Raw genomic sequence first — 23,162 nt, 5'->3', positions numbered from 1 at the left:
TATCCGTTTGGGTGAAGAAGCAACTTTGCACTCGAGATATCGAGTTAGTAGCTGTTAGCATCAGGCCGTTTTACATCACCGGGAGTTCTCGCATGTTATCGCAATAACTGCATATATACCGTACAGGTTGTGACCAGGGTGGTATGGGTCTCTGACAATGTTGCTCTGCTGAGGTAGCGAGGGCTGGCAATGTCTTCCAGTGAGGGCAGAGAGCAGGCGATGATCTTCTGGGCAGTGTTGATCACTCTCTGCATGGCCTTTCTGTCTGCTGCCGTGCTTCCAGCGTACCACACTGTAATGCAGTATGCCAGGATGCTCTCCACAGTGGCTCTATAGAAGGTTACCAGAAGCTTAGTGTTCAAGTTGTTCCTCCCGAGTACCCTCAGGAAATGGAGTCGTTTCTGGGCCTTCTTCACCACTGCCGTGGTGTTGGTAGATCAGGAGAGCTTGTCCATGACGTAGACCCCCAGGACTTTGAAGGACTGGACCCTGTCTACGCATACTCCATTTATGAGGAGTGAGGCCAGATCTGTGCTGCGTTTGCGAAAGTCCAGGATTATTTTTTTAGTTTTCATGGTGTTTAGTGTGGTAATAGTGTCCATAGAGGTCATGGACAGGCAGAACAATTGAATAGAGTGAGTGTGCAAATTCCTCCCTTCGATTTTGATTGCACTTTTGCTCCGTCATCCATCCCATACCAGAATATCTGCCAGAGGAGGAAAAAAAGAAGGTCCCCAAGCTCATCCCAGGCAGCGGTCATTTTTCCCGTTGGTCGAATAATGAGATATCTGCGCACTGGCATGCATAAATATTGAATCAGCATGGAAGTCTAACGGCACTTACCAGGCTGCAGCGACATTATCGGGAGTGCTGTATTACCCGAGAAGGGAGGTCACGGAGACCTGGCTGAATGAATTAACACCGGACTCTCTCGTCTTCTTGGATGGTTTTCAGCTGATGAGGTGGACAGAAAAGCTGAGGAGAGCGGTAGGAAAAAAGGTGGGGGACTAGCTGTTTTTATTAATAGCAGATGGCGTAGCCCCGGGCACATTTGGGTGAAGAAGCAACTTTGCACTCGAGATATCGAGTCAGTAGCTGTTAGCATCAGGCCGTTTTACATCACCGGGAGTTCTCGCATGTTATCGCAATAACTGCATATATACCTCCTACCACCGATGCGGCAGTCGCTCACGAGCTGCTCCACGCTACTGTGTCGCGGCTGCTGACATCACACCCCAGGTCTTTACTTCTTATCTCTGGTGATTTTAACCATGCTTCCTTGGCTTCTACTCTCCCCACCTTCACTCAGTATGTGAAGTGCCATACCAGGGAACAGAAAACTCTGGACCTGCTGTATGCCAACACAAAGGAGGCATACAGCTCAGTTCCCCTCCCCCCACTGGGCCGCTCAGACCACAACCTGGTCCGTCTGATCCCCACCTATATCCCTATGGTGAGGAAGCAACCCCAAACCACAAGGATTGGATTGGATTGGATAACATTATTCATCCCGTATTCGGGAAATTTCATCGTGACAGTAGCAAGAAAAGGCATAGTCATAAGTTAGACAATACAGTCGCAAAGGCCGCAGAACAATAAAGCAAAGGCACAAAGCAAATCAAAGTAAATGGGATCATTAAGAATCATACAAAGATGGACTGAGAAGACCAGCATGATACTCAGGGACTGTTTTGAGACCACTGACTGGGAGGTGCTGTGCAATTCACATGGGAAAGACATTGACGACTTGACCCAGTGCAATACAGATTATATAAACTTCTGTGTTGAGAACACTGTACCCTCCGAGAAGATCCGTTGTTTCTCCAACAATAAGCTGTGGGTCACGAGGGATCTAAGGGCCCTCCTGAACAAAAAGAAGAGGGCTTTTGAGTCTGGGGTGAAAGGGAGTCTGAAATTGGTCCAGAAGGAACTGAGGAGAGAGATAAGGAAGGGAAAGGCCATCTACAAGTGGAAGCTGGAAAACCAACTCCAGAGAGGCAATGCCAAAAAGGTCTGGTGGGGCCTGGGGACCATTTCGGGACATAGAGGCAACAGCGAGAGGGACCCGAAGACCGATACACAACGACTGGTGCTGCAACGGTAGGATCATTTACACTCAGTTATCCCTGATTTAGAGCCCTTGGCAGTTCGGTGCAGGCCCTTCTATCTACCTATGGAGCTAACGATCGTCATTGTAATGGCTGTTTACATCCCACCCGATGCTAAGGTTAGCACAGCACTTAGCCTCCTGCTTGCTGGATCCGACCATCTCTGCCTGTCCCTCACCCCCTCATACACCCCACTCCGAGGGCTAACAAGGCCACAAATAAAGATAATAAAAAATAGCCTGAGGACACCCTTTCTCAGCTGCACGACTGTTTTCCCCGCACCGTTTGGTAACTTTTTGAACACAACAACCTCCAGGACTACACGGACACTGTACTTTCCTACATCAAAAACTGCACAGACACTGTCACTGTTAATAAACGCATCCGGGTTTTTCCTAACCAAAAACCCTGGATGACCAGTGAGAGACAGGCACTCATCAAATGCCGTAACATCACCTTCAGGTCAGGGGATAAGTTACAATACAGCGCTGCCAGAGCAGACCTGGAGAGAGGCATTAAAGAGGCCAAGGCAGCATATTCAAAGAAAATTGAGGAGCACTTCACAGGAAATAACCCAAATATGTGGCAGGGAATATGACACATTACCAATTACAATGACAATAATGTGTCTGTTAACACAGATGCCTCACTAGCAGAGGAACTGAACCGTTTCTTTGCCCGCTTTGAGACTGACAAATCAGATTCAGTCTCAACACATCCACCACACGGCAGCAGTACACTGAAGCTTCAGGAACATGAAGTGAGACAGGTACTGCGGACTGTGAACACCAGGAAGGCTGCTGACCCTGACAGAGTACATGGGAAGGTGCTCAAAGCCTGTGCTGACCAGCAGACTGGGGTTTTCACAAAGATTTTCAATTGGTCCCTGCAACAAATCTGCCACCATTATCCCTGTCCCTAAAAAGCCAACCATTGACAGCCTGAATGATTATAGGCCTGTTGCACTTACGCCTGTGATCATGAAGTGCTTTGAAAAGTTGGTCGCCCGACACATCAGGGATACACTCCCTCCCTCAGTTGACCCTCACCAGTTTGCCTATAGAGAAAATAGGTCCACTGAGGACGCCATCGCCATAGCTCTACACACAGCACTGAGCCACCTGGAGCACCATGGGAACTATGTGAGGATGCTTTTCATTGACTATAGCTCAGCCTTCAACACTATAATACCGGACAGTCTGACTGACAAACTCTCCCACCTTGGACTATCCTCTTTTATCTGCTGCTGGATTAAGAACTTCTTAACCAACCATCCACAAACTTTTAGACTTGGTCCCCACCTCTCTTCCTCTATCACACTGAGCACTGGCTCCCCTCAAGGCTGTGTACTGAGTCCTCTTCTGTACTCCCTGTACACATACGACTGTACACCGACCCACCAGTCTAACTCCATCATCAAATTTGGCGATGACACCACTGTGGTCGGACTCATCTCAGGGGGATGAGTCTGCCTACAGAGACAAGGTCAACAAACTGTCTTCGTGGTGTTTTGTGAACAATCTCACACTAAACACCACGGAAACTAAATAAATAATTCTGGACTTTCGCAAACGCAGCAAAGATCTGGCCCCACTCCTCATAAATGGACTATGCGTAGATAGGGTCCAGTCCTTCAAATTCCTGGGTGTCCACGTCACCGACAAGCTCTTCTGGTCTACCAATACCATGGCAGAGGTGAAGAAGGCCCAGAAACGACTCCATTTCCTGAGGGTACTCAGGAGGAACAACTTGGACACTAAGCTTCTGGTAACCTTCCATAGAGCCACTGTGGAGAGCATCCTGGCATATTGCACCCAGAAGATCATCGCCTGCTCTCTGCCCTCACTGGATGACTTTGCCAGCCCTCGCTACCTCAGCAGAGGTGGGAACATTATAAGGGACCCATACCACCCTGGTCACAACTTGTTTCAGCTGCTGCCCTCTGGCAGACACTACAGGTCTCACGAAGCACGGAGAAAAGTCTTAGGGACAGTTCTTTTTCCCACAACCATCAGGACTCTGAACTTGCGTTACCACGACACACAATTCCTTCTGTGCAATAACTACGGGGTGTGCAATAACAATATGCAATATCTTAGATTGTGCAATATTAGGGAATTTACCTTGCCAGGTTGTGACTTTTTATATCTTTATATTACTTTTTTTTACTGGTAAAACGCACTTTGTGGAGTAGCACCACCAATTTCGTTATACACAGCTGTGTATGATGACAATAAAGGCTTTTGATTTTGAACCTCAGCCTTAGTCTGCAGAAGGTCCCCACCTTGTGGAAAACTTCCTCTGTGGTCCCAGTTCCAAAGACTGTGAACCCCAGAGAGCCCAACCACTTCAGGCCGGTAGCATTAACCTATCACCTGATCAAGACAATGGAGAGAATCATCCTGAATCACCTCAGCTCCCTGGTGAATGCAGAGCTGGCCCCTCTGCAGTTTGCCTATCGTCCAGGCATTGTGGTGGAAGATGCTACCACCTACCTGATGCACAGGTTTCTCTCACACCTGGAGAACACGGGAAGCACGGTGAGAATAATGTTTTTTGACCTCTCCAGTGCGTCTAACACCATTCAGCCAGTAATACTGAGAGTGAAACTGGAAGAGTCTGGAGTAAAGCACCACCTGGCAGCATGGATCATCAACTTCCTCACTGACAGTCCACAATATGTGAGACTTCAGGACTGTATGTCTGATGTGGTAGTTTGCAGCACGGGGGCACCACAAGGCACGGTGCTCTCCCCATTCCTCTTCACCCTCTACACATCGGACTTCGAACACAATACAGACACCTGCCACCGCCAGAAGTTCTCTGACAACACCGCTATTGTTGGACGAGTGATGGACAGGAATGACCTGGAGTACAAGGGAGTAATCGCAGCCTTTGTTGTCTGGTGTAGGCGAAACCACCTCTACATGAACGCCAGTAAGACAAAGGAAATGGGGATCGATTTCCGGAGGAAGCCCCAACAGACCACTCGGGTGAACTTCCAGGGTACAGACATTGAAATCGTGGAGAATTTTAAGTACCCGGGTGTTCACCTCAACAACAAACTTGACTGGTCCACAAACATAGATACCATGTATAAGAGGGGCCAGAGCTGCCTCTACCTACCGAGACTTTGGAGTATGCAGGACACTGCTGAGGACCTTTTACGACACTTCTATGCAGTGGTCTGTTGGGGATGCGGGAGCACGGAGAGGGACAGGAACAGGCTGAATAACCAGGTAGAGCCAGCTCTGTTCTGGACTGTCCTCTAGACTCTGTGGAGAAAGTGGAAGAGAGGAGGATGCTGGCAAAGATGATGTCCTACATGGACAGCACCTCCCATTCCCTGCATGAGTTTGTGGAGTCCCTTCTTTCAGCAATAGACTGCTGCACCCTCATTGCAGGAATGAGCGCTTCCGCAGATCCTTCCTCCCAGCAGATGTCAGGCTCTTTAACAAAAGAAACGTCTGAACCAATGTTCCCTCTAAGCTGCGCGCGTGCGCAATTGCGCACTACTCTCGTCTTCCCTGCGCAGCAGCAATCATATGGCGCGCAGTAATTTTTTTTTTACCCCTTTCCCCATGATGGCGCCGTTTAAGCGGCAGCCAGTGGCCGTAGCTCTGTCCACACTTATGTTTTTCGTATTTTACAGCATGTTTTACATGAAAAAATAGAGGGAACATTGACATGCACCTGCTTGTGGCAGGTGTGATACTGGTGTGCCCATAGCGAGCAATGATGATGTCATGACCGGATGATTCGCCTAAAGACGTTTTGCCGACGGACGTTTGACAGACGGACAGGTTGCCGAATGAACATTCGTTCAAACAGCGTTTAATGATTAAATACAAATACTAGTATTTGTTAGTTTAATGATTAAATACAAATACTAGTATTTGTATTTAATCATTAAACGCTGTTTTCAGCTGGATTTGAGAGCATTTTGAGCCGTTTGGCGAATGGACATATATAGACGTTTTTTTGCCTCCATCGCGACATAATCGCGACATTTTACCGAGGAATTCACTTCCCTGGGCTCGGTTCTAATGTCCAAAGAGCTCCAGTATTTGTATTTAATCATTAAATGCTGTTTTAGGATGGATTTGACCCGATTGCTGTCATTTTATGGCTCGGTTCTGCTACATCTGCCCGCCCAAGTGTGCTTATTCCCGGGCTGCCATGCCCGCCCAAGAGTGCTTATTCCCGGGCTGCCATGCCCGCCCAAGAGTGCTTATTCCCGGGCTGCCATTGATGGTAGACTAACGTTGATTTTTACTATAATTTGGACAATGCCGGCGGCGGGCCGGATTAAAAATCCTAACGGGCCGTATATGGCCCACGGGCCGAGGTTGAAAAACATGTACACACACGATCCGGGGGCGGGGCGAGTGCGCAAATCCCGTTTCGGCGAAACCTCCGTTAGGCCGAACGTTCATTCGGCCGAATGAACGTTTGGCGGAACGTCCATTCGGCGACCTGCCCGTCTGTCAAAAGTCCGTCGGCGAAACGTCTTTAGGCAAATCATCCGAGTACTGATGATGTCGCTCACACTGGTACTCAGTGCACTCAGGGAGGTTGTCTTTCTGCCCAGACCAATGAAAAATTAGAGGGAACATTGGTCTGAACACGCTTATTTATTTATTTACTTATTTTGTACCTATTTATTTATGTCTAAAATGTATTTTCCTGCGCCTGGATTCTCACCGTCTTGCTACTATGACAGTAGATTTTCCGAATACGGGATGAATAAAGTTATCTAATGTAATCTAGTCTGATCTATACTGCTACGGACACACTTCCTGGTTGTACTTGCGTTACTCCCTTTTTGAAAGGAAATAATTGTACATTTGTGATTATGAAATAAAACAAAATTCTGCTATGATTTTTTTTATTGCAGTAATATGAACCTTCGAAAAAAAAATCAGATTAGAAATTAGAAGCAATTTGACCGCCATTTCTGGTAAGATTTTTTTTTAATTTCTGTCATTAAACAGCATCAGGTTCTCATTAAGATATACTTTTTCTTTTTTCAAATTGAATAATTTGATATTTTATTATATTATATCATTTTTATTTTATTAAATTATATTACAAAGACAGGCATATTAACTTTCTTATGATATTGACCCTAATACAGAGACACCTCGCTACTTTGCACTTCAGTTATCGCTGATTCATTACATCTACACTACATCGCGGATCATTTTTTTATTTTACATTTTTTATTCATTCATTCATCTTCCATACCGCCCATCCTCCAAAGGGTTGCAGGGGTTGCTAGACCCTAACCCAGCTGTCTTCGGGTGAAAGGCAGACTACACCCTAGACCAGGGGTCACCAAACTACGGCCCGCTGGCCGGATACGGCCCGACAGCACATTTGGCCCGGCCCTCTGAACAATACCAGAGATGCTATCGGATTTATTTCCTATTTGGAATTTTTTTTTTTCTTCCACAAATCTTTTTTTCCCCCCAAAAAAATCCTAGGCCCCGCCCTGTCAAAGAGAGAACGGAATAATGGCGAAAAAGTTAGGTAAGAGAAAAATCTATTCAGAATGCAGGGTATTTAACCTGGAGTGGACAAACGATTATTTTTTTGTTCAATGCAAAGAAAAGGCTGTTTGTCTCATCTGTCAAGAGACGGTGGCGGTATTCAAAGAATACAATCTTCGCCGACACTATGAATCCCGTCACAAAGACAAGTACGATAGCTTGCAAGGCCAAATTCGAGCAGACAAACTCAAAGCGAAAAAGTGAACTACTATCTCAGCAGAATACATTTGTACGCCAAGCTCAGCTGAACCAGGCATCCGTTTGGGCCAGCTTTCGAGTTGCTAAACTGATAGCAAGCAGCGGTAAGCCTTTCACTGACGGAGAGTTTGTTAAGAAATGTATGGATGCTGTCGCGGAGGAGGTGTGTCCCAAGAAGAAAGATGCATTTAATGCCGTAAGTCTGTCGGCGAGTACAATCACCAGACGCGTTGAAGAAATCGGAAGTAATGTATATGCCCAGCTGCAGCAGAAGACGAAAGAATTTGACTTTTTTTCATTAGCACTGGATGAAAGCACGGACGTGCAAGACACAGCGCAACTGCTCATTTTTATTCGTGGAGTTAGCGCAAACTTTGAGATATGCGAGGATCTGGAAGCCCTCCAAAGTCTCAAAGGGACTACAACGGGAGAGGATATTTTTGACAAAGTGTGCCAAACCATGGAGAAGTTGGACCTGGACTGGTCAAAGCTAGCTAGCATCACGACTGACGGGGCTCCTAGCATGGTGGGCGAAACTCGCGGTCTAATGGGACGCATGAACCGGGAGTTGGAAAAAAGGGGTCTCACCGCCCCGCTACGAGTCCACTGCCTAATTCACCAGTAAGCACTATGCCGCAAAGTGTTGACTTGAGAGAGATTCTGCTCTGACAACTGAGCTGAACTTTTATCTGTTAAGATTGTGCATGGCACAACAGAAAGTTAATGTTCCATGGCTTTTTTTTCTATGAAGAACCCAGAGAGAGTTATTTAGTTATTATTTATTTCATAAATAGTGTTATTTATTTCCTGTTTTTTTTCTGTGAAGAACTCAGAGGGTTATTTAGTTATTATTTATTTCATTAATAGTGTTATTATTTGTTTCCTGACTTTTTTTCTGTAAAGAACCTGGAAAGGGTTATTTGGTTATGTGTGGCTTTCTGGAAAACAATAAAAAAATTTAAGCTCCACTACGATCGTCACACTTTTTCTGTTACAAACTGACACCGGCCCCCAATCAGAGAAGGGAAAGGTTATGTGGCCCTCACAGGAAAAAGTTTGGGGACCCCTGCCCTAGACAGTCAGTCGTAAGGCACGCAGAGACAAACGACCATCCACACTCCCAATCATACCACCGCCTGCGGGAATCGAGCCAACGTCGGCCCGCAACGAAGTCAGGCGAGTAACCTCTACACCACAAGGCGGCTTATTTTTTTAAGTTCATAAATGAATATGGAAGTGAAAATTGTAAATCAGGGGGCTTATAAACGAGAAGCATATGGCGTATATGCGGAGTTGGCTTATATGCGAGTAAATACAGTATTCTCTAATTCTGGAGATTGGTCCAAACCATAAATGGGTAACGTGCTCCTTTGAGTTGATGCCGCCATTCCTCCAAAGCTAAATTCACTGCCAGCAATTCAGTCTCCAATGCCCCAAAGCAAGCCAACAAAGGGCTAACCAAGATGGCGGCGCGCACAGGTGCAGCGGCTCAATGCTCTCCAGTTTGGTGCTACCAATTTCGTCATACACAGCTGGGTATGATGACAATTAGGCTTTTGTCGAGTCAATGATGATGACAAAGCCTATGTCCGATTATTATTATTATTATTATAATCGTGCTCACCCGTCAGACCATGGAAATAAAAGGCAGAGGGGTGCACCTTCCCATCCCCCGGTTTGCACTGTGAGAGGACGGCACCCGCTCCCAACTCCACAATAATAATAATAATAATAATAATAATCGGAAATAGGCTTTTTCATTATCATCGACTCGACAAAAGCCTAATTGTCATCATACCCAGCTGCGTATGACGAAATTGGTAGCACCAAACTGGAGAGCATTGAGCCACTGCACCTGTGCACGCTGCCATCTTGGTTAGCCCTTTGTTGGCTTGCTTTGGACCCATTGTTTTTCCCTTAATTTTGTACTGAGTAATGCAAAAAATGCAACCTGAGCGGCTGTTGCTCATAGATATCGGCATCCACTTCCACAATGTACTGCAACTTGGGGTCACAGAAAGAGGCTTCAGCTGACTCTTACCAACGGAACGAGGACTTGGTGGATGTGCGTGCCTTGAGGGGGGCCGGAATGCAGCTACAGTCCTTAATGAACCGTCTGTAGAAATTCGCAAACCCCAACGCTGCAACTGTTTCATCCACCCGGGGCCACTGAGCGACAACAGTCACCTTCGCAGGATCCGTGCACAGTTCCCCGGCAGCCAAAATTAAACCAAGAAAGGTGGTCTGTGAGACATGGAACTCACACTTCTTGGTCTTAACGTAAAGGCGCTTCTCCAAGAGAGTTTGAAGCACCTGCTGGACATGCTGCTCATGCGAGAAAAAGATCAGAATGTAGTAGACAAACAAACTGGTCCAGCATATCTCGCAGGACACCATTGATGAGAGCCTGGAACACCGCAGGTGCATTGCAGAGACCGAATAGCATCACCAAGTACGCAAAATGGCCCAGGGGGTGGTGAAGACAGTCTTCCATTCATCTCCCATCCTGATGTGTACCAGGTGATAGGCGTTACAGAGGTCCAAGTTGGTTAAAATACGGGCCCCATGAAGAGGAGCAAGGACAGAGTTAATGACGGGCAAAGGTTACCGGTTCTTGACGGCGATGGGTTTGAGGCCCTGGTAGTCGACACATGGGCGCAGCGAGCTGTCTTTCCCTGTAAGGAAGAATTCTGCGCCAACTGGGGAGGAGGACGAGCAGATGAGGCCGGCAGCTAGTGGGCCAGAGGTGTATCCTTCCAGCTCCCCCTGCCCAGGCTGTGAAATATTGAATAGACTCTCCCTGGGGAGTGAGACACCAGGGAAGAAATCAATGGCAAAATCATAGGAGCGATGCAGAGCAAGGGCATTTGCATTGTACTTGCTAAAAACCTGCGCAAGGTCGTGCCAACAGTCTGGCACCATGGCCAGATCCAGGTGGGATGACTTTGCAGATCTCATGAGCACACAAGACAACCGGAGATACCTAGTGTGGCAAGCTGGATTCCATGCTGTCACATAGGCGCTCAACCAGTCAATGACTGGATTGCGGGTTTTTTTTAGCCATGGAAGGGACAGAACTATTGGTGTTGCTGGGCAGCCCAAAACATAAAAACTGGTAATCACCTGGTGGTTCCCAGATAAAGGGAGGGGAACTGGCTACGTCCGGAGTTGCACTCTGCATAAGGGCCGCTCGTTGAGTCCTGATGCCCCAATAGGTCACCATGGAGCGGTCGATGAAGCTTTCATCCGTTCCGCAATCAAACAGTGCAGTGGCCTTGTGTTTCTGACTGTCCCAGGAGAGGCTGGCAGAAGACGACTGTAGTATTGGCTTGTAGCGAGGCTCACCAACACCTCCCTCTGTTTGCTGAGCCCTTCCTCTTACTGAGCGAACTGGGCACGACCATATAATGGGGCCTCCCCCACCGCAGTAAAAACATAACGGAGTAGAAACGATAAGAGCGCTCCTCCACTGAGAGCCTAGCACGATCCAGTTGCATTGGCTCTGAGGAGGCAAGGTCATCGCAGCCCGAGGAGATAATTTCATCATGATTGCCTGACTGTCGCTGCTAACATGAAATGGTATTGAACAAAGCAAAGCTTATTTACATTAGATTTATTACACTGTAAAAAGTACATCAACTTTCATTTATATATTATATACATATTCAATGTATTTGATTTACTGCTTAAGCCAAGCATCTGACATATAATCACAACAAAAACATTTTTTCCCAAGAAATCTGAGATGCATTTCTGCAAGAATGTAGTTTTCCATACCTGGGTCATAGCATCTTTTCCAACTCAAAAAAATAACATGAACTGCACACAAGTTCTGTTTTTGAATCATAAGAAAACATTATATTATCAAATGTAGTTGCTCAAGTCTATGGAATATATGTCAATTATAATTGAATAGTATATTTTTAATTGAATTGAAGAATTGAATCCATCTGATAGCATTGTGGCCATAAAGAAAGTAAGCAACCCTGTCTGAAAGCCCATGAAGTTTGACTTTTCATTGACAAAAGGATCAAGAACAAAGTTTAGTTTCTAAATTAAAGCAATTGGTCTTATTTCTGAAAATATTTTTTTACGACACTGGTTTTCCCCTCTAGACAATGAAAATCTATAAAAGGGGGATTAAATCATAGCTTTTCCAATTCGATTTTCATCATTATTTGCTGGCCCTAGAGTGTAACGATCTCTGCTACATGTAGCTAATAAAACACGAGATAAATATAACAACAAAACAATACTTCACTCTATAGAAGTCATCTTCACTTTGGAATGTTGATCTTCTGATCCTTTTAAAGACACCTCATGCACACAAACCCTTTGTGGTGTTTAAAAACAGCTTGTTTTCTTATGGGTTAAAAAAATATTTATATCGAAGAAAAGGGACGCAGCGAAATACATGTCAACTTAATTGTCAAAACAGTTGTCAATCTGCAAAAAAACATTTTTCTAAGCGCCAATGCTGATCCAGTACATAGGTTTTTACAAGGCAGCTAAGAACATGAATAAACTTAATTTTACTAACATGCAGTACCCTGGAATCTCAGCATTCACATACACTCAAGTGTAAGGTACGAGTGACGCTAAAATCTTCCATGTTTAAATGTGGTATTTGCTTACGTGATTAACATGTTTGAAAGCATATTGCCTGCATCCTAACTGCAGGACCGTCCAAACACTGCTAAAACATTAGTGCTGTCAAGGAAAACTATAACTTTACTTAATCCTGGAAATGATCATCAATCCATTACTCAGTACTGGGTGAACGCAAAAAGAAGGTTAAAAAACAAACAAACAGAATGGGGAATGCGATGACACAAATATATAGATAGTTTGTTGTATCTTTTGAATGTGACTGTGGATGAATAAAATAATAATTTATTAGAATTAGCATGATTCTGTATGTCTTCCAAAAATTGAAATGAGTCACTGGTTCAAGAGTCCATGTAGTATGAGGAAGCAGCAGTGTTCCAGAGCATTTTAATATTAATCAACAAAGTTCTACTGCACTTCGTCAAAGGGGCTTGTAGGTCTGGGAGCAGGGAGCAGTGGTACTGGGGATGTGGCCTCAATGAGAGCAGGGTTGAGAATGATTGGAAGTGACATGGGCGGGACTCCCACCTGCAGGGGAGAGGCAAGGGGTTGGATAATGAGAGGGGACGGTCTCAATGGTGGGGATACTTGACCACGAGGAGATTGTGGTGGCATTGGCATGGGAGAAATCATCGGAGAATTTGATTGTGGTGGCACAGGCATGGGAGAAATCATCGGAGAAGTTGATTGTGGTGGCACTGGCATGGGAGAAATCATCGGAGAAGTTGATTGCACTGGCTCTGAAAAACAAGGAAATACTTTATGTTAGCTATTATGCAACAAACCTCTTTAACATTCTTTCTGAGAAGGCAAAATTGGCAAAAGTCATGGCCACTACCAAATTGAACTGGTTGGATTCCCTGCCTATTGTAATGCTGGCAGTTTGTTCCACCATAAACTCTGCTACTGTGTTCTCCCCTTTTGAGCTGTAGTATGGCCAGTATTTCCCTGGTCCATGGCGTTCATTGAATCAGGACACTGTGTACATGGACTCATTGAATGCTCTCATGGTTCATTTCAGACTCAACAGACTAAACAGACTCAGGACCATCATCAACACGAGAACGAGCAGGCAGTGGAGCGTGGGAAGTTCTCGCGAAGTGTCTACTTGAGGGCCTACAAGAAGAAATGGAGTGAACCAAGATGGACAGGACCATTCCGGATCATTGAGAGGACCTGCTACACAGTTCATCTGGAGGGCAAAGGAGACACCTGGTATCATCTCACCCAGTGCGCATCGGCTCGAACTTCGGAAGAACCCTTCAACCCGCGGCCTCCGGTGGAGCCAGCTCCGAGCACACGGTCCACCTCTACACGTCCGTGAACACAGGCTTAAAAGATGCAAGTACAAGGCATGCAAACACTGGCTTCTTTCGTGGAAATCGGCAATGTTTTGCAGTTTTTGCCACTTTCATGGTCATATTAGCATCACTCTTGGGGGTTACACACCTTGTGCTGACCACCAGAAAAGAACATCTTGATCTCGAGTCACGAGAATATGGCGACAAATCTACTTGGGTTGCGGCATTAGCTGAATCATACAATGTGACGCACAGCTTTGGGTCCAACTCTTGGTATCTGTATGCAACTCATCTCGCCAAGTCATCCCGTCGTGCAAACTGCTACGACTGTTCATATATGACGCACTCAGCTGATCAAACAGGTCACTCCGCAAGTATTCAAGGAAGACTTTCCGACTTTTCCCACAGATCCTTCATTCGCTTATCTCCCCAAGAATACTGAACTCAACCATACAAGAAGCGACTGGTTCCTTTCTGCCCACAACTAAATATATGTATAATGATACTTTTTTTCTGTGCTAACAATTCACGTTTTAAACAAGTATATGATTCGGGTGATTATCCATTGTTAACAGGATTACAATATCCTTCTGCTACAAAGTTTATTTGTTACCATAACAGTATTGCTGGATTAGATACGAGCAGTTCCATACAACTTGGGACACCTTCGAAGATCTCATTGTGCAAACATTAGTACTGTGTACTACTAATTTGATTGACTCCTCACTGAACATGTCACAAGCCCCCTTTGGGGCATATTGTATACCTTATTTTACTGGTCCAGACTTTATAGGTACAGAAGTATATCCTGATTTGTATTGGTTATGTGCTCGCAGTGTGTACACTAAGCTGCCAAGTTGCTGGATAGGATAATGTGCCCCAATTACACTGGAACACCATTCGTACATTATCTCTGCAACTAGGGTAAATAGGCCCAAGTGAAATAGTAGTCACCGTAAAAAACGTGCAGCGTACCCAAAACATGATTCTGTTTAGGGTTCTGATGTTCCCATGAACCATAAATTTTGGACCACAGGACAGAAGATTCTTTTTTCAGTATTGTCACAAATGGGAGTAGGCAAGGTTATGCTTCGTATAGAAACATTCAACAACAGGTTCTCATCTTTTGTTAATACAAGCAGGGGGCCCGGCTTTGCAAAACTGGGAACAGTGGCAAACCTTCCCCGGAGTGGTCGGCCAGCTAAAATTACTCCAAGAGTGCAACGACGACTCATGCAGGAGGTCAGAAAAGAACCTAGAAAAACATCAAAAGAACTGCAGGCCTCGCTGGGCTCAGTTAAGGTCAATGTTCATGACTCTTACTATAAGAAAAACACTGGCCAAAGCTGGCATCCATGGCAGAGTTCCAAGGCGAAAACCATTGCTGTCCAAAAATAATATAAAGGATCCTCTTACGTTTGCCAGAAAACAACTTGATGATCATCCACACTTTTGGAAGAACATTCAGTGGACACTTGAGTGAAAAGTTGAACTTATTGGAAGATGTGGCGCTCGTTACATTTGGCGAAAAAATGTCACAGCATCCCATCAAAAGAAGCACTAGCCTCAGGACGACTTGCTGTAATTGATGGAAGAATGGATTCTGCTATCTACCAGCAAATTTTGAAGGAGAACGTCCAGCCCTCAGTTCGTGCGCTCATACTCGAGCGCTTTTGGAGCATGCAGGATGATAACGATCCAAAGCACAGTAAAAGGCACCAAACATATTTTTCACTGAATAAAAATAACTAATTATACCACCACTTTTAGTCATGTTAAATACACCCACTTTGAAAATTTCCTCCTGGATTTCCGGGAGGAATACGGCACCAATATTGTTAGTTGTCATAGGATTTCAAACAGGTGTGAACTGAACAATGACACTGTCAAAACCAGGAAATTTATGAGAATCTTTCAAATAATTTTAATCAGCGGTAGGTAGTAGTCATGCCTCTCGTAACTTGCAAAAGACCTCCAAAGTTAATATTTCTAATAGATGCCAACAGTTATAACAACAACAAAAATCTTCAAGACACGGCAAAAATAATGTTAACCTACAACTGCTTGATATATTATACCTCCGAGTGTTACATAGGCGCTAACTTTGTTTTATTATTGTTCTATGTACATTTAACTAAATTACCATTAAATTGGATTGTAAATTTATCATTTTGTATTAGAGCACAGTAGCATTTTTTATTTGTGATACCATTGGAATTGGCTGGTTGCTCCTGGGGTGATGCTGGCATGTTGGTGGTCCGAGGGTCTGCAGAATTTACAGGAACAGACACTACGGAAGGCGGAAGTTGGGATTCTGTAACAAGAGACCCTTGTGGTGAAGGGGGTCGGCCTGATGACGGCAGTGGTTGCACCTCCAAAAGAGGACTGGTTACTGGTTCTGAAGCAACTAATAAAATACCAAACAAGATATTGAATGAATTAAATTCAGTGCATCAAGGGAAGGTGAAAACTCATAAGAGCTACAACCTATAGAGAAAACAACCCAAAAGTCAAAGGATTAAGGAAAATCCCAACAAATTCAATGAGGGATGACACAAATCAATTCAAATTGGTTAATTTACTACTGGAGTATTTAGTAGTGGAGCTGGGGTGCATGAGAGTATGAAATGAACATTCACCTGGTAAAACTGTCTGTTTAAAAAGCTCATCTCTAAGGTGAGGCAGGAAGCAGTCGATTCGTTCCCACGTTATTTCCCACAAGTCTGAGTATCTTGTCTTGGAATCTGCACTGCGGAAAATTTCTGCTGTATCCATTACCAGTAGCATGTTTTTCAAAGATTCTGGGATAGCCTCCAACTAGACATTCCAACATAGACATATAGTGAGTTCTATATTTGCACACTCCTAAACTCTTGTTATGAATTCACAAGGTCCTCACCAATAAGTCACTGGATCCTGCATGCATGTACTTGTCCAAAAATTCCAGAATCGTAAGCCACAGGGCAGCAAATGTAGGCAGTGATAACAAAGGTAGGAGGTGTTGTAGAAAAACCTGGAGTACATGAGATTTTTTTTTAAACTTTTTAATTTCTTAAAACCTCTATTTACTCAGTAATAAGAAAAATATTAGTATCAGAAACTGGGTACTGTGTAGTATGAACCTTCGACAAAATGGTGCAGGCTCTCATTCTGGTCTCCTCCATTCCACCCACATCTGCTGGACTAATGTTGTTCAACAGCTTGGTCAGTAATGGGAAAAGCACCTACAACGAGATTGGTGTTTTTCTGGTGAATGAAACCAGAAATCTCATTGTTTGCTAAGCACATTAACAAACACCTTATTGAAGCAAGACTCCCATTCTGTAGCATCAAGCGTCTGCAGATCAGGTATGAGCAAAGCCCTCTGGAGGTAGTTGAGAGCTTGCATACGTACTTGACGTCTGGCATCACAGCACAGACAAGCAATGCCTGAAGAGGTAAAGGGCGCAGAAATGAGAACAAACTAAGGTAAATGGCCTCAAATGACATACACTGTGCGAGCTGATTGATTAATGAAAAACTTTGAGTAGAGCTTAGAGTATTTAAATAATAAAAATACATGCAGTTGAATATATAATTTTATATTCACTGTGCAAGAACCCACATTTTAATTTTGTTTCATTATCTGAAGTCAATTAAGACTAAACCTTTCCCAGTTCAGGTCAATAAGGACAATGGAAATTATTAAATTTTATTAGATGGTAGAGAATTTCTTAGAGAATTTTATTTTAGCGTATTGGCCCGAATATAAGACATTCGCAATTATAAGACGCGCCCCTTTATTCCAAGACTCAAGTTTGAAAAAAAGACTTTTTGAACACCAAATTAAATTTTTATACAGAATATAATGATAGTACATCTTAACAAATGATCATAACAATATATTCGAGAGAAAAAGCATGTCATTTTGCCTCATTCAAATAATCCAAAAACTGTCTATCTATATACAAATTTAAATGTGTAAATTGAAGTCCAACCACATTTATAAATGAATGGCTTCTGATTTTTTAAATGTAAATTAACCAATCAACTGTGATAGAACAACGAAATTCCACATAACTGCATCAAGTCGGGTTCTGCACCTAGGAGGACCTAATCTAGACTAATTTCTTATCTTGTACTTGCACTAAAACTCCATAGGCTGCTAACAACTTTAGTCAGTTTTTGTACCTGAATACTTTATGTGACCACTTATTCATGTTTGACTACTGTATTTTCACGCCTATAAGGCGCGCATAAAAGTCAAATTTTTTCTCCAAAATAGACAGGGCGCCTTATAATGCCTTATAATGCAGAGCGCCCTTTGTGAGCGGCGCCGAGCGGGAGCGCTCGCGGCGGCGATCGTGGCCGAGCGCCGAGAGAGCTCCGGAGCCTGACTGAGCACTACCTGCGAATACCCTCTTTATATATAGAGAGAAGGCGGACATTGGTGGGGCAAGGGGCAAGGCTTGGGAGGGGGTGTGTGGGAGAAGACGCTAAAGCCACGCCCCTTCAAGCGACCAGATGGATTTTTTCACGGCTCGCCGTCTGTTTTGATTTGCGACTCCATGCGTGCTCATCTCACAGCAACGGTTAAAAAAACAGATCATGAAAATGAACTCAGAGCTTGCCGTCATTCCCGGAGGCTTGACCAAAGAATTACAGCCGCTGGACATCGGCATCAACCGGGCTTTCAAATCAAAGTTACGAGCGGCGTGGGAGCAGTGGATGATCGCTGGCGAACACAGCTTCACGGAAAGTGGCAGGCAGCGCCGGGCTTCTTACGCTACAATCTGTCAATAGATCGTTGCCGCCTGGGCGAACCTGTCTGCTTGCACGGTTGTTCGAGCTTTTGCCAAAGCCGGCATAATTTCTAAGGAGCCACATGGAAATGACGGTGGCTCTGAGAACGAAGAGAGGGGGGCCCGGCTATTTGGAAGGCTCGTTTGGGCAATTGTTTAATTCTGACACAGAAGATGAGGAGTTTGAGGGATTTGAAGGTGATGACTTGAGTAAATTGTAAAATGTCCAAATAAAGCACCGCCAAACTCAGTTTTGCTTCCATTGCCTTTTTAAAGCGTGTTTTTAGCGTGTGGGTGTTGCGCAAAGCAGTCACTGCGCACCGGAACACGGAAATAAGCTGCTTCCGGTAGCCAGCGCTATTGCGTTTCGATGTTCATCCATATATAATATATAATATATATGCGTCTAATGAAATGGTGCGTGCTTTGTGTGTCTAAAATACAGAAATAGCACTCGTTACTGACACTGCGGCGTAAAATACGATCCGCCAAATAGGCGTGAAAATATGGTACTTATGCTGAGTACTTAACTATTTTGACTATTTATTTATTGATTTGTGTGTACTTCATGGTTAGGCTTAAAATCTAATTATATTTGTATAATGACAATAAAGCCATTCAATTCAATTAACCATCAGTGTTCAACATTCACTTTAAAGGCATCTGGCGCCATCTAGCGTTGTGAATTGGTATAATGTCCAAACCCCGACAGTAAGCCAACCGACACTTTTTCAGTTTTATTTCAATGCAAAAAACATATATTTGGGCTATTTCGCCGAGGTGAAAGACCAGATAAAGAATGAATCAGAAGACCTCTTATGACGAGTAACCTAAATGAACTGCCTTTTCCCTTGCTCGGACATGGGTCACTGGGAACCCACTCTGAAGCCAGGCCTGGAGATGCGGCACGATGGCGAGCGCCTGGTGGCTGGACCTGCACCCATGGGGTCGAGCTGGAGACAATCCAAAGAGGTTTTTCTATGGGCTGTTGGCGGGCGATGGAGGTCAGGTGTGAAGTGTTCGGTGCCAGCCAAAGGAGGCGGTCCTTGGGAATGTCGCATCTGTGGTTGTGAAGGAGCCTGAGCTAGTGCATGAGGTTGAGAAGTTCCGGCTTGATGCAGTCAAACTCACCTCTACGCACAGCTCGGGCTCTGGTTCTACTCCTCTTGAGGGGGACTGGACAGGTTTCAACTCCGGAGTCGCCCACAGTGATAGGTGACGGGCAGATGTGGGCCTATGCAGTGCTCTCCGGATCGGTGCATGTACATTGGGGTTCACCAGGTAGACGAGAGAGTAGCATCCCTCAGACTTTGGGTGGGGCGACGTGACATGACTTTCGTTTGTACTCACGCACCAAACGTCAGCTCAGCTTACCCACCCTTTTTGAAGTATTTGGAAGGTGTGCTGGAGAGTGCTACTTCTGGGTACACACTCATTCTGCTAGGGGACTTCAATGTTCAAAGACAGTGAGACCTGGAGGGGCGTGACTGGGAAGAACGGTCCCCCTGATCACAACCTGAGCGGTGCTCTATTGTTGGACTTCAGTGCTACCCGTGGATTGTCAATAATGAACACCATGCTCAAGCATCATCTGCATATGTGCAGTTGGCCCCAGGACACCCTAGGCCACAGTTCTATGATTGACTTTGTAGTCGTGTCATCGGCCTTGCAGCCGCATGTCTTGGACACTTGGGTGAAGAGAGGGGCTAACATGCCAACCAATACCCCGCTTTTGGCGAGGTGACTCCGATGGTGTGGGAAGATGTCGGTCCGGTCCAACAGAACCAAATGTTGTGTTCTGCTGCGAACACCTGGGAGAGCCCCATCAGAAGGAGTTTCAATCCCCCCCTCCAACAGAGCTTCTCTCGTGTCAGGGGAGAGTAGCTGTCATTGAGTGGACCATGTAACTATTGCCGACTTCAACGTTGTGAGTAAGTGGGCCAAATACTCCACAGACATGCCTTCCCATGAGGAAGCTGAACCAGGAGACTCTGAGGCGGATTCTCCTATCTCTAGGGTTTAAGTCATTGAGGTGTTTAAAAAGCTCCTCGGTGGCAAGGGCCCGGGGGCGGATTATATCTGCCCGGAGTTTCCAAAGGCTCAGGATTTTGTGGAGTTGTCTTGGCTGACACACCTCTGCAACATCGCATGGGTACACGGTCGATTGGTCGCCGGTGTTTTGGGCGCCGATCTTTTGGTCGCCGGTCTTTTGGTCGCCCGGAAGGTAAGTGATAATTACCATTTAACTCGTTGCTCAAATTCCCTAAATACAAACTGCGAATTACTATTTAGTCATACTTAATGCCCTAGTAATTATTAGGCTGAAGAAAAGCTCCAAATTTCCCGGACCTTTATTGTTTTTTGTTGGAGAACTTGTTAAGACCCTGACTGACGTAGCTTCTTAAAAGGGACAACACATGTACATACAAACTCATACACTCACACGTCGGCTCAGTGAAACTGCTCATGGCCATTGTTGGCTTTTATTGATGCGTGGACTGTGTTGTTTTACCTTGTTTTGTCGCCCGTCTTTTGGTCGCCGGTCTTTTGGTCGCCCGTTGTCGCGGTTGGGGCGACCAAAAGACCGGCGACCAATCGACCGCACACGCATCGCATGTACATTGGGGACAGTTTCTCTGAATTGGCACACTGGGTGGTGGATCCCCTTTATTGGAAAATATACTGTCGTTTTTGTCCTGGCCGGTTAACATTGGATGGAAAAAAAACCTTCACCCACAGTGGCCCTCTACAATATCAATATCAACAGAAAGTAAGGAGCAAAAACATGAATTGTCTGTATTGCATGACATGAGCAAACCTTGTAATAGTGGACACCAGCAGCTTGTCCACAGTGTCTGAGAATCAGCTTCAATCTTTCTACCATCAGCCACCAGATTACGTTGTTCTTCTGCCCAGGAGCTGTAGATGCTGGCAGCCCGAGTGTGCAATGTGTGCATTAGGTCTAAAAGCTGAACAATCACAGATACACAAATATCAGTAAAATAAAATTAAAAAAAAACAGCACGCATGATCTTATCCAGCAACATCAAGAAAGAAAAAAACTAAGTGCATGCTTTTTAGTAACATGTACAATACAATGTATGTTGATTGCCATGGAATACCTTGCAGGGCTCACACAATTGTACATAGAAGGAAAATATTGCAGGTCCCATTGTCCTATAGCCTTTCTAAACTGCTAAACAAAAGTATACAGGAATCCTTCCAATATCGCAGACATGGCCACGATAATTGAAAAACGGCGAAGTAGGATAACTCCTCTTATTAATATCATTTTACATGTTTTTGTGCTTATACAGATTTACAAGCAAAAAAGTACAATTATCAAGAAGTGTATTTATTAAATATTAGAGCTATAAGCATATTGTTAGGGTTATTAGTCTTACTTTCTTATATATTTGCTCGCAACGAAGAACGCTTTGCTTTACTTAGCTTATTAACATTAGAAAAGTTATTATAGTATAGCCTTGCAACGAAGCAAATGCTTTGCTCCTTAGTTAGACCAAACAACAGGAAGGTCGAATCCTCTTGGACTGCTGGAATGTGGAGAAGAACCTTTGGCTCTACATGACCTTAATTTGTTTTGAGAGCTAAGACGTCCATTGTAACTAGGGTCCTTGAAGCTAATAAACAAGGACAAGATGCGTGAGACGCCAGAACGAACCTGGGCAGAGACCTGAAAGGTTCGATTCTCTCTTGCAAGAAAACCCAGAAGATTGTCTTGTCTCTTTATTTGTGCGTGCATTTGGGAATGACTATTGGTGAACCTAACACATGAAAATAAAAATAATAAATATAAATAAATATAATCTATATATTTAAAAAAATGTAAATACTTTAGTACTGTACAGTAATGCCTTGACAGACAAGTGCCCCGACATTAGAGCAATTTGAGATACCAGTAAAATTTCAAGCAAATATTTACCTTGAGATACGAGACAATTTTTGATATACGAGGATACAGGTGACGTGAGGCTGCGTATGAGAACATCATGGGAAAAGTTCTTGCGGATTTCTTTAAGTACTAAGACCATGTTCTTCATCTTCATTGATGTCATGGTTTTGGAGGAAATTGAAGTTCCAATTCGCCCCTCCATGCAGTCCCGCAATCAATTACCCGTCCAGGGAGCTCTATTTTCGGATAAGAGGAACGGCATCAGCCCGCTGCCCGGACTCAAATGGAAATTGAACTTCCACATTGCTCCATATTAGCCACCCAAAGGGCTCTATTTTTAGACAAGCGCGATGGCGTCCGCCGTAACGTCGCCCGGAGCTTGTACTTTGAAACATTTCTGGGAAATTCCACATTGCACCTCCGCGGCGTCCAGTCAGAATAGCCACCCAACGGGCTCTATTTTCGGAACGGGGCGATGGCGTTAGCTGAAAAAAAATACACCTTTTCCGAGGCTCTCTGCCGTCCAGTTTGCCGAACAAGAATGTCCTTGGCTCATTGTCACTTGAGCCACACAGTGTAAATTCATAAAAATTGACTGGATAGTCAATTTTCACTTATTTTAGAGTGTGAAATCACAAGGTCCATATTTCATGTCATTAAAGCTATAATTGAACAATTAATTCACATGACACCACACATTA

General features: G+C 44.6%; 1 protein-coding gene across 4 annotated transcripts in view; it reads right to left on the bottom strand.

The window, feature by feature from the left end:
- Positions 1–11,456: 11,456 nt before the first annotated feature.
- Positions 11,457–23,162, bottom strand: part of gbf1 (golgi brefeldin A resistant guanine nucleotide exchange factor 1) — a 117,995-nt gene continuing 106,289 nt past the window's right edge. For all 4 annotated transcript variants that reach the window (XM_077612445.1, XM_077612447.1, XM_077612446.1 and 1 more), the window contains 7 exons: positions 21,367–21,517; positions 17,066–17,196; positions 16,890–16,991; positions 16,667–16,780; positions 16,407–16,584; positions 15,977–16,174; positions 11,457–13,206 (listed from right to left, as the gene is read on the bottom strand). In XM_077612445.1, the coding sequence (XP_077468571.1) occupies positions 12,875–13,206; positions 15,977–16,174; positions 16,407–16,584; positions 16,667–16,780; positions 16,890–16,991; positions 17,066–17,196; positions 21,367–21,517 (1,206 nt within the window). In that variant the 3' untranslated portion in view covers positions 11,457–12,874. The remainder of the gene's footprint in view (positions 13,207–15,976; positions 16,175–16,406; positions 16,585–16,666; positions 16,781–16,889; positions 16,992–17,065; positions 17,197–21,366; positions 21,518–23,162) is intronic.

The sequence above is a fragment of the Stigmatopora argus genome, chromosome 11, assembly GCF_051989625.1.
Source record: "Stigmatopora argus isolate UIUO_Sarg chromosome 11, RoL_Sarg_1.0, whole genome shotgun sequence".
Lineage (NCBI taxonomy): Eukaryota > Metazoa > Chordata > Actinopteri > Syngnathiformes > Syngnathidae > Stigmatopora > Stigmatopora argus.
Note: the sequence above shows the minus strand (reverse complement) of the source record. Positions and strands in the feature narration are given on the sequence as shown.